This window comes from Myotis lucifugus, unplaced genomic scaffold, assembly GCF_000147115.1.
Source record: "Myotis lucifugus unplaced genomic scaffold, Myoluc2.0 scaffold_355, whole genome shotgun sequence".
In the NCBI taxonomy this organism is placed as follows: domain Eukaryota; kingdom Metazoa; phylum Chordata; class Mammalia; order Chiroptera; family Vespertilionidae; genus Myotis; species Myotis lucifugus.
In genome coordinates, this window is record NW_005871403.1 from 943,583 (window position 1) to 956,257 (window position 12,675).

Genomic DNA, 12,675 nt, shown 5'->3' on the forward strand with positions numbered 1-12,675 from the left:
TATATCAATTATACGTATACGTATATATGTGTGAGTGTGTGCGTGTCTGTGTGTGTGTGTGTATATATATATAATTTGCAAATTAGGCCAGGATGCCGGGTCAGGACCAGACAGGAGGAGGTTGCGCGCACAGGTGAGGCCTGGAGCGGAGACCAGGACAGAGACGGGGCCAGCGAGCCACCTTGCCCCGGCTTGGGCTGGCCCCCTGGAGCCGGAGCGGACAGGGACAGCCCGCAGCCTCCGCAGCCGGCCTAGCCCAGGCCTGGAGAGGAGACGGCGGCCTGCCTCCCACGGAAGCAGCGCGTGGCTCCCTCCTGCCTCCCAGGGAATCGGTGCGGGTCCCTCCTGCCTCCCAGGGAATCGGCGTGGGTCCCTCATGGCTCCCACGGAAGCGGTTCGGCTCCTCCAGGCTCCTGTGAGCGCTGGCGGCTCGCTACCGCCTCCCATGGAAGCAGTGCGGTTCCGGCTCCCGCGGAAGCAGCGGGTGGGCTACTAGTATGCATATAAGTTCTTTGGTTAATCTCTTCCCCCACCCTTCCTTGCCTCTGATTCTGTTTTATTCATCAGTTTATTTTGTTCATTTGATTCCTTGTTCGTTTATTTTATAGATTTTTAGATTTATTTGTTGATAGATACATATTTATTGCCATTTTATTCATATTTTTTATCTTTTTCTTCTTCCTTTTCTTCCTCTTAAAGAAGACCCTTCAACATTTCATGTAATACTAGTTTGGTGGCGATGAACTTCTTTAACTTTTCCTTGTCCGGGAAGCTCTGTAACTGACCTTCAATTCTAAATGATAGCTTTACTGGGTAGAGTAATACTGGTTGTAGGTTCTTGCTTTTCATCACTTTGAATATTTCTTGCCACTCCTTTCTGGCCTGCAAAGTTTCTGACAGCCGTATGGGCGCTCCCTTATAGGTAACTAACTGCTTTTTCTCTTGCTGCTTTTAAGATTCTCTCTTGGCCTTTCACCGTTGGCATTTTAGATATGATGTGTCTTGGTGTGGGCCTCTGTGTGTTCCTCTTGTTTGGGACTCTGTGTTTCCTGGACTTGTAAGTGTATTTCTCTCTCCAGGTAGGGGAAGAAAATTTCTTTTCCTTTTTTAAATATATTTTTATTGATTTCAGAGAGGAAGGGAGAGGGAGAGAAAGATAGAAATATAAATGATGAGAGAGAATCATTGATCGGCTGCCTCCTGCATGCCCCCCACTGGGGATTGAGCCTGCAACCCAGGCATGTGCCCTTGACTGGAATCGAACCCGGGACCCTTCTGTCTGCTTGCCAATGCTCTATATACTGAGCAAAACCGGCCAGGGCTATCATTATTTCTTCAAATAGGTTTCAATATCTTGCTCTCTCTCTTCTGGCACCCCCATAATGCTAATGTTGGTATGCTTGAAATTGTCCCAGAGGCTCCTTACACTATCCTCATATTTTTATATTCTTTTTTCTTTTTGCTCTTCTGATTGGGTGTTTTTTGCTTCCTCATATTCCAAATCATTGATTTGATTCCAGGAATCCTCTACTCTACTGTTGAATCCCTGTAAATTATTCTTTCAGTTAGTGTATGCTTAATTTCTGACTGGTCCTTTTTCATGTCTTTGACATTCTCACTGAGATCCTTGAAAGTCTCACTAAGTCCCTTGACGCTCTCATGAAGATCCTTGGGTAGCCTGCTCGAAGCTCCTGTTCAGTAACTGGGACAACATTTACAGAACACCTGCCGTGGCTGTTCATCTCCTGATGTTCTGGGCAGGGGAGGCACCGGAGGTATAAGAGCAGCTAGCTGGTTGCTTGTGATTCCCCAAGAGGAGTGCCTTGAATTATAAGGTTGCTAAGTTTACTTCTTAGGGCATCTTTATCCGAGTTTTTAATTTCCCTTTGGTGATTAGCAGGAAGATATTAGAACCTGACAATGTATAGGTTAAAAATATCCAATGATACTTACCTGGCAGGAGAGATACCATGATCATGAAGGTGGTTTTCCCAGGGCAAGGCTTATCCATTGCACTCCGGATGTGCTGACCCCTGTGATTCTCCCCCCCCCCCCCAAATATCCAATAAAAAGATGCCTGTATCACTCATCATCAGAGAAATGCAAATTAAAACCACAGTGAGGTGTCAACTCATACCTGTCAGAATGGCTGTCATCGAGTCAACAAATAACAAATGTTGGCAAGGATGTGGAAAAATGGAACCCTGTTAGTGAGAACACAGACTGGTGCAGTCACTGTGGAAATAGTATGGAGTTATCTCAGAAAATTAAAAATGGAACTTCTTTATGATCCAGCAGTTCCACTTCTGAAAATATATCAGAAGAAACCTGAAACACTGATTTGAAAGAATATATGCACCCCTATACTTTTTGCAGCACTGTTTACAGTTGCCAAGATTTGAAAGCAACCTAAGTGCCGATCAATAGATGATTGGATTAAGAACCTGTGGTGCATGTATGAAATGGAATATTACTTGGGTATAAAAAAAGGGGGGGCGGATAAGGAAATACTACCATCTGTGACAGCATGGGTGGACCTGGAGAGTATTATGCTCAGTGAAATAGGGAAAGACAAAATACCATGTGATTTCACTTACATGTGGAATCTAATGAACAAAATAAACAAAATATAAACAGACTCATAGATACAGAAATCCGTAGATGGCAGCTGTCAGAGGGAAGGGGGTTGGACGACTGGTGAAAATAGCGAAGGGATTAAGCAAGAAAAAAAAACCCCACACCTCATAGATGGAGACAACAGTTATGGTGATTACCAGAGGGAGAAGGGGTGTAGGGAGGGGTAGGAGAGAGGGAATAAATGATGATGGACAGAGACTTGACTTGAGGTGGTAAGCACAATACAATATACAGATAATGTATTATAGAATTGTCCACCTGAAACTGTAATTTATGAACCACTGTAACATCAACAAACAATATTAAAAAAACAACAACCTAGATGTACTTGCTTCACCAACTCTTTGAGTACTGGTACTTATTAAATTGGGACCGTAGAAAGATGGCATTTGTTCATTCACATCACATTCTCATACTTGACGACTAAGTAATTGTATTTAAAAGATACTTAATAGAATTAGGTAAGTGAAAAATAGGGAGAGCTTATAGAAACACACTGGATGGTGTATCAATAAGGAATTCCACTTGATTGTAAACAACAGGGTCCTGACTGTAGTGTAGTTGAACACTAAAGGTTTTGTTTTCTTTCATAAAGAGAAGTCAAGGTAAATAGTTGTTGCCTTCGTTTCTGTGGCTCAAGGACATTTTCTGCAGTTCTTCTGGCCTTTCCTTCATGGTTCCAGGCTAGCTGCTGAAACTTCAGTAAGCCTACCCACATTCCAGGTAGGAGGAAGAATAGATAAAAGACTTCCGCCAAGGAAGACACATTGACTACTCATGGCTGCAAAGAAGTCTGGGATATGTCATAATTTAACTGGGCACATCATACCTTCCATAATATTTGAGTTCTGATAGTAAGAAACAGTAGGTAAATGGATATTGGGAAAGCAACTAACATCTCTTCTACTGATGAGATTTTCTTTTGATTTAAATAGGAAATACTCTTAATGGTTTAAAAAGTTCTAACATGAAGCTAGACCAGGGGTGGGCAAACTTTTTGACTCGAGGGCCACAATGGGTTCTTAAACTGGACCGGAGGCCCGGAAACAAAAGCATGGATGGAGTGTTTGTGTGAACTAATATAAATTCAAAGTAAACATCGTTACATAAAAGGGTACGGTCTTTTTTTTTTTTAGTTTTATTCATTTCAAACAGGCCGGATCCGGCCCGCGGGCCGTAGTTTGCCCACGGCTGAGCTAGACGATAGTCTTTGTTTTGCTTAGATAACTATACAATCTCTTACATCTGTAATGTTATAATTGGGGAAAAGTGGGAGATTTTGCCAAAACCGGTTTGGCTCAGTGGATAGAGCGTCGGCCTGCGGACTGAAAGGTCCCGGGTTCGATTCCGGTCAAGGGCATGTACCTGGGTTGCGGGCACATCCCCAGTAGGAGATGTGCAGGAGGCAGCTGGTCGATGTTTCTCTCTCATCGATGTTTCTGACTCTCTATCTCTCTCCCTTCCTCTCTGTAAAAAATCAATAAAATATATTTATGTGATCTCTTACATCTGTAATGTTATAATTGGGGAAAAGTGGGAGATTTTTGTGTATTTTTTAGAATTATAGAAGGGCAAAGAATGAAGTAAGTCATCTATCTTAAGGCCCTATATTATGTTGTAAATTGAATTGAAAGTCATCTAAGGACATACTATTTCTGAATTTATGAAAATCAATGAAAGAGGCTATTAAGAAATCAAATTCTAACTTTTAAAATGGACTTCAGTTCTATGCTTTGAGAATTGCACAGTGTATTTTTAGTCTTCATAAAAGTCAGAGTTCCTTGGGAATGCTTACTGCATTCATAACTTTTGTAAACATTCCAGTCATCTTTGATCTTGAACTTCCTGTTCATTTCCCAACATATTTTCCTAGAATTATATTTTTCTCTCATATAGTAATGAATAGCAGAATGTGAGCAGATGAAACTAAGTTTTGCCAACCTAATTTTCTTATTGTAGAGGAATGTTTTTCCAGTTCTTGTTATAAATCTTAGTCTTAAATATGCATATGAATGCCAGGAGAGTTCTTTAAATGACAAATGAAATTTTTTTGCTTTATATATTTTTATAAGATCATCATTTCTTATTTACATGCAGAACTGATCATTTTGCTTCTTCTAGAATTTTTCTCTAAATATTACCAATGGGTCTTACTTGGATTTCTTTCTTTTTTAATAACTTATGGTTACAGACAGTGTCCGCCTACTGTGTCACCTCACAGTGAAACAGCACCAATTCCAGTTCCTACTCAGATAAGGAATTATCAGCGCATGGAGCAGAATCTTACATCTACTGCCAGCTCTGGCACAAATCTACATGGTTCTCCAAGGTAAGCTAGTATTCTTAATCTTTTTTTGTTAATTTTCACCCAAGGATATTTTTCCATTGATCTTTTAGAGAGAGTGGAAGAGAGAAGGAAAGACAGAGAAACATCGATGTGAGAGAAACACATCAAGTTGGTTGCCTCTTGCACGCACCTGGGCTGGGAAGGAGCCTGCCAACCAAGGTACATGCCCTTGACTGGAATTGAACCTGGGACCCTTTTGTCCACAGGCTTTTCTTTTAAACATATTGGGGGTTCCAGACAAGACAGCAGCATAGGTAAATGTGGTACTTATAACCTCATCAAAATTACTACTAAACTACAGAACAACCGTACTTTAGAACCACCTGAAATCAAGCTGTACAGAAGTCCTATAACTAAGGATATAAAGAAGAAACCACATCGAGACTAGTAGGAGGGGCAGAGACATGGAATGTCTGGTCCCATAACATGTGTGGCAGGTAAAGATCAGGAGGGATATCTTGGCTGTTCAGGGGTCCCAGCCTCCACACCAGGCCTCATAGCCAAGGGTTCCAATGCCAGGAAGAAGAGTGCCCATAACTTCTGGCTATAAAAACTAAGGGGATTGTGGCTGAATGAGACAGAGGCAGCTGGAGTTCTAGGCAGTTCATCTTAAGGAGCCTGTGCACAGACTTACTCAGATGCACTGCTCTAAGCTCCAGTGCTGGGGAAGAAGGTTGAAGGCAGCAGGGACATACGGGGAGGAACTGAGTTGACTGGCATCAGAGTGAGAGCTGGAGGGGCAGCTCCCAGACAAAAGTGATGGCAAAGGCCATTGTTTCTTTTCTGAGCCCTTCCTACACAGAGCTGGCAAGTGGATGCATATCTAAGTCTCCATCAACCTGGCTCATACTGTTTGCCCCACCCTGGTGATTCCCCGAGACTTGCCTTACCTAACTAGTGGGCACCCCCAAGCCATTTTCAGTGGCTTTTCTATACAAATGGTATCTCTTGCCTCATGCTTTGGACTTTCCTAAAATCTCTCAAACAAGCAGCATCTGGACTCTGCATACCTCATACCTCTCACTAAGTGGCCCCAGGCCCGGCACTAATGGCAGCTGGTCTTGGTGTGCAGCTTGGCCTCTCCTGGGCACCTCCAAGCCTAGCACAAGTGGTAGCCATCTGCAGATTGCTTTGTAGCTTGTGCCATACTGTCCCAGGCTAACCTTGTACCTCTCAGGAGGTACTGTGCACTCAATGGACAGTTTCAGACCATGCCAGATTATGACCCTACCACCTCCACAAGCAACACACCCAAGAGGCAGACTTGACAAGCACCCAAGACCCACTGAAGCAAGTCCTGTTCTGTAGGGTTGGCCCCTGTACAGCATCTCCTTCACTGTAGTCACAGCCAGTCCTCGCAGCTGATCAGCCTGAGGGTCAATTCCTTCCAGTGACGCCAACAGCAATCAAGGCTCAACAACAACAGGACAGTGCACACAGCCCACACAGAAGTATACCTGCAGTGCTCAGCTTGGGTCACTGGGGAGGCTGTACACGGGGCCCTGCAGGACACCTACTACACAAGGCCACTCTACCAAGTCCAGCAGACGTAACAACTCTACTTAATACATGGGAACAAACTAGGGAAGCCGCCAAAATGCAGAGACAAAGAAACAAGTACCAAATGAAAGAACAGGAGGAATCTCCAGAAAAAAAATAATGAAATGGAGGCAAGCAGACTACCAGATACAGTGTTCAAAGCAATGGTTATAAGGATGATCAAGGAACTTAGTGAGAACTTCACAGCATAAAAAAGGACATGGAAACCATAAAAAAGCACCAATTAGAAATGACAGATACACTAACTGAAATGAAGAATAAATTACAGGAATTAGTAGTAGATTCAAATCAGCAATTTGGAATACAGGGAAGCAAAAAATACACAATTAGAACAGCAAAAAGAATTTTAAAAAAGGATAGTGTAAGGAGCCCCTGGGGCAACTTTAAGCATAAAAACATTCACATCATTGGGTGCCAGAAGGAGAAGAGTAAAAACAAGAAATTGAAAACCTGTTTGAAAAAATGATGGAAAACTTTCCTAACCTGGTGAAGGAAATAAACATACAAGTCCTGGAAGCACAGAGTCCCAAACAAGGTGAACCTAAGGAGGCCCACACCAAGACACATCCTAATTAAAGTGGCAGAGGTTAAAGACAGAAAGAGAATCTTAAAAGAAGCAAGAGAAAAGCAGTTATCTTCAAGGGAGCTCCCATAAGACTCGCAGCTGATTTCTCAACAGAAACCTTGCAGGACAGAAGGGATTGGCAAGAAATACTCAATGAGATGCAAATCAAAACAACAATGAGGTACCATCTCACACCTGTCAGAATGGCTATCATCAACAAATCAACAAATGACAAGTGCTGGAGAGGATGTGGAGAAAAAGGAACACTTGTGCACTGCTGGTGGGAATGCAGACTGGTGCAGCCACTATGGAAGACAGTGTGGAGTTTCCTCAAAAAACTGGAAATGGAACTCCCATTTGACCCTGTGATCCCACTTCTAGGAATATATCCCAAGAAATCAGAAACACCAATCAGAAAGGATATGTGCACCCATATGTTCATAGCAGCACAATTCACCATAGCTAAGATCTGGAAACAGCCTAAGTGCCCATCAGTAGATGAATGGATTAGAAAACTGTGGTACATCTACACGATGGAATACTATGCTGCTGTAAAAAAGAAGGAACTCTTACCATTTGCAACAGCATGGATGGAACTGGAGAGCATTATGCTAAGTGAAATAAGCCAGTCAATGAAGGAAAAATACCACATGATCTCACTCATTCATGGATAATAAAGACCATTACAAACTTTTGAACAATAATAGATACAGAGGCAGAGCTGCCTCAAACTGATTGTCGAACTGCAGTGGGAAGGCCAGGGAGGGTTGGGGGGCAGGAGGGAGGGGGGTAAGAGATCAACTGAAGGACTTGTATGCATGCATATAAGCATAACTAATGGACATAAGACACTGGGGGGTAAGGGAGGCCAGGGGATTGTCAAGGGCGCGGGGGTGGGGGGGAAGAAAGGACACATATGTAATACCCTTTGTAATACTTTTAGCAATAAAAAAAAAAAAGAAATACTCAAAGTGATGAAAAGCTAGGACCTACAACCAAGATTACTTTATCTAGCAAAGCTATCATTTAGAATCAAAGGACAGATAAAGAGCTTCCCAGACAAGAAGAAGTTAAGGTTCATCACCATCAAACCAGGATTACAAGAAATGTTAAAGGGTCTCTCAGGGCACATACCTGGGTTGCAGGCTTGATCCCCAGTAGGGGGCATGCAGGAGGCAGCTAATCAGTGATTCTCTCTCATCATTGACGTTTCTATATCCTTCTTCCTCTCCCTTTCTCTCTGAAGTCAATTTTAAAAAAAGAAGAAAAGGATAAAAAAAAAATACAGATAATAAGCAGCCTTAAAAAATTATGAAATCTTACCATTTGTGACTGTGAATGGACCCAGAGGGTATATGCTAAGTGAAATAGATCAGTCGAAGAAAGACAAATACCATATGAGTTCATTCATATGTGGAATCTAAAGAACAATATAAACAAACAAAACAGAAACAGACTCATAGATATAGAGAACAGACTGCTGGTTGGTAGAAGGGAGTTGGGGGTGTGGGTAAAAATGGTAAAGGGATTGAGAAGTACAGATTAGTAATTACAATATAGTCATCTGGGTGTAAAGTACAGCATAGGAAATATAGTCAATAATCTTCCTATCTAATAAAAGACAAAAGGATAATTAACCGTACCTCCACTACGCTTCCCATTGGCTAATCAGGGCAATATGCAAATTAACACTTGGAGTGCGGGTGAATTTCCCGCCAAAATATAAGATGGCTCTGTCTTTTGGTTTTGTTCCATCCACCAAAAGGGTGGATTACAAACAAATATTTGGTAATACGCAGTTACAATCGGCCCGAGTTTACACGTTTCCCGCACTCCACCGCAAATCTATATGAACCGAGTTTTAAGACGGCTCCCGCGGAGTACGCGCAATTCACGCGAGCCGACTTAACTCGTTTCCCGCACTCCAAGTGTTAACTGCCAACCAAGATGGCGACTGGCAGCCATGCAGCCGAAGTGAGCAGGAGGCTTGCTTGCTCCAGTGATGGAGGAAGCCAAGGTTCCCCGCTTGCCGCGGCCCGGCTCTGAGCCCGAAAGCAACAATGTTTCAATTATAGAAGCTAAACAAACCCCAGATACCTGCTTTCAGCCAGCCGTGGCCTCAGAGCTGGGAGCGCCAGTGACAGCAACAATGTTTCAATTATAGAAGGTAAATAAATCCCAGGAAAAAAAAAGAAAAGAAAAAAAGGAGATGCTGGGAGCTTCAGTCCCGGCCAGCCTGAAAATGGCCCTCAGCCCCTCACCCAGACCAGCCAGGCACCCCAGTAGGGACCCCCACACTAAAGGGGGTGCGGGCAGCCTGAAAACAGCCATCAATCCCTCATCCAGGCTGGCCGGGGACCCCCACCCTAAAGGGGGTGCAGGCAGCCTGAAAACAGCCATCAGCCCCTCATCCAGGCTGGCCAGGCACCCCAGCAGGACCCCCACCCTGATCCGGGACACCCTTTAAGGCAAACCAGCCGGCCCCCACCTGTGCACCAGGCCTCTATCCTATATAGTAAAAGGGTAATATGCAAACTGACCCTAACAGCAGAAAGACTGGGAATGACTGGTCACTATGACACACACTGACCACCAGGGGGTAGATGCTCAATGCAGGAGCTGCCCTCTGGTGGTCAGTCACTCCCACATGGGGGAGCTCTGCTCAGCCACAAGCTAGGCTGACGGATGCCAGTACAGCGGTGGTGGTGGGAGCCTCTCCTGCTTCCTCAGCAGCGCTAAGGATGTCTGACTGCAGCTTAGGTCTGCTCCCCGCTTGCAAGTGGACATTCCCCGAGGGCTGCTGGGCTGCCAGAGGGATGTCTGACTGCTATCTTAGGCCCAATCCCCTGGGGAGTAGGCCTAAGCCAGCAGGTAGTCATCCCCTGAGGGGTCCCAGACTGCGAGAGGGCACAGGCCGGGCTGAGGGACCCCCACCCCCTTGTGCACAAATTTTTGTGCACCGGGCCTCTAGTATATAATAAAAGGCTAACATGCAAATTGTCCCCTCTACGGGGACTTTGATTAGGGGGTGGGGCCAGCCAGCCAACCTCCTGCGTCACCTCCCCCCAGCTGGCCCAGCCAGATTGGCCCCGATTGGGGCGGGCCAGCTGGGCATCACCCATGCACAAATTTGTGCACCGGGCCTCTAGTAGTTTAATAACTATGTATGGTGTCACTTGAGTACTGCAAATGTCAGGAGGAACACTTTGTAAAATAGATGATTGTCTAACCATTATGCTATACCCCCATACTAATACAAAATAATATTGAATATTAAACTGTAATTGAAAAAAATTTTTTTAATTAAAAAAAGAGTTTTGTTTTTGTTGAAAGATCTGTTACTTTCCATAGCCAACTTTGTCCCTTATGTATGTGTATAGGGTGGGTCAAAAGCTGTTCGTATGGACAGTGATTAATAAAAATAATACAAGAATAAGCTCATGTTTCATGTACTCACAGCTGTAAACTTACTTTTCCCCACCCTGTAAAATGGAGGTGTACAAAATGGTACAAAAAAATTGACTAAAAAATTTTTTTGTAATGGATCTATTTAGATAATATTTAAGCTTGGCAGGTTGATATGGTATGTATATATTTGTCCACAAATATAATTATTTTTAAGAATTGAGGAAAAGCGTGTTATAAAATGGAATCCCACCAGTAGTAGCAGATTATTTACATATTACTTATTTTTTCTACATTCTAAAACCCCACTGAGGTAGCAAAGGACTGACAATGGTATAAGTCCACAAAGAAAAGGAAAATAAGAATAAATATTCAGTGGGTGGAAGATTTCAATAAATTTCTGGGAAGCAAAGAGAATGGACGATGAATGCCTGCTGGCAGTGAGAACAGCTGTGCCCCACAGTGCCCTCAGAAACAGAAATCTCAGAGAACTCAGTGGAGAGGTGAAAGTGAGGCATATGGCTAAAAGTAGGAAAACTGAATCTGAAAGATATAGCAAGAATGCAAAGAAAATAAACTTATTTTAAAAATTAGTACCTTTAGAGAAAGGTTAGAAACTGCATCCATAAATAAGGACGAAATACTATTGAAAAAATCAAAATTAAAAAGCCCTCTTCTTGGACATTACAAATTATAATAATTAAAATAAATGCTGGGAGACAAAGTTGAGGAAGTATCTGGAATAGGTGAACCAGATAAAGTTGGAAAATATAAATGAAAAATACTCTTCAAGGGTTAGTTAGTATAGGTATTCCAGAAAGAAAAAGAAAATGATGAGGAAGAAAATTTCTGGGAAATCAAAAAAAATTTTTTCAGCATTGGTGGATACAAGATTTTAGGTTAAAAGGGCCCACCAAATACATAGCTCAATGAATGGAAAATGATCCTCACCATTGAGAAAACTTTTACAAAGGGCATTTTGCAATACGTATGAAAATTATTAATGCATATATCTTTAAAGCAGCACTTCAACTTCTGGTAATTTATTGTATAGATAATCAGTCCTTGCCTGTGTATGAAATTGTATACAAAGTTATTGTTATAATAGCAGAGGATGAGAAATAAGCCAAATGCCCACCAGTAAGGGACTGATATATTATAGATTATCTCTGACAATGGAGCATCTTCCAAAAAAGAGTAAGGCAGCTCTCTATGTCCTGAGGTAGAAGATTGTTTAGTTTATTATAAAGTGAAAAGAGTGATGAAGAGTGTTATTAGCAGTGGTTCTCAGGTGTAGTTTGTGGCTCCCTTTTTATAGGGTCCATGAGGAAAAAACTATTTTCATAATAATACTAGGATATTGTTTGCTTTTTCACTGCATTGGTACATATACTGATAGTGCAAAACCAATGATGGAAAAATTGCTGGTGCCTTAAAACGCCTCAAACTAGTGGCCCCCATCTATACTGTTAGTCTTTGTGTTCTTTACTATCACACACTTGCAGTACCAAAGAATGTCTTTAATAAAGCAGTAAAAATTATTATTTTTCTTTGACAATCTTAGCCTTGAGTGGAATGTAGGCATAAAGTACTTTTGCTGCACATTGGAGTAGTTGTCTTAAGGAAAAGCACTTGTATGATTGTTTTAGTTGCAAGCTGAACTAGCCACTTTTTCATGAACACCATTCTTAAAGAACAAAACTATGATTATGGATATTTGGCAGCCATTTTGTAAAAAATGAACTAAGTCTGTAACTTTATAGAAAACAAATGACATAAGATTTGAGCTCCTGAACAAAAATTAGTATTTTGGAAAATTTGTATTCATCATTGTGATCTTGACAGCTCCTGTTACATCTTGACAGCCATTTCTAAGATTGATGGTGGTCTTTTGATGTGAATGTGACTTTTTAATATTGTATAATGTGTCAACATTTGGAATATCTGCATAACTCAGTCAACCAATATTTTTTTTAAAATACATTTTTATTGATTTCAGGGAGGAAGGGAGGGGGAGAAGAGAGAGACATCAATGATGAGAGAGAATCATTGATCAGCTGCCTCCTGCACAACTCTGCTGGGGATTGAGCCCGAAATCCAGGCATGTGCCCTAACTGGAAATTGAACCGTGACCTTCTGGTTCAGAGGTTCGATGTTCAAC

General features: G+C 42.2%; 1 protein-coding gene and 1 pseudogene across 1 annotated transcript in view; both read left to right on the top strand.

The window, feature by feature from the left end:
* The window catches only part of ULK2 (unc-51 like autophagy activating kinase 2), an 85,453-nt gene that overhangs the window by 50,022 nt on the left and 22,756 nt on the right, over positions 1-12,675 (top strand). The window contains exon 13 of the mRNA XM_023764852.1: positions 4,829-4,966. Within this exon, the coding sequence (XP_023620620.1) occupies positions 4,829-4,966 (138 nt within the window). The remainder of the gene's footprint in view (positions 1-4,828; positions 4,967-12,675) is intronic.
* LOC111828416 lies at positions 1,946-2,091 on the top strand (annotated as a pseudogene).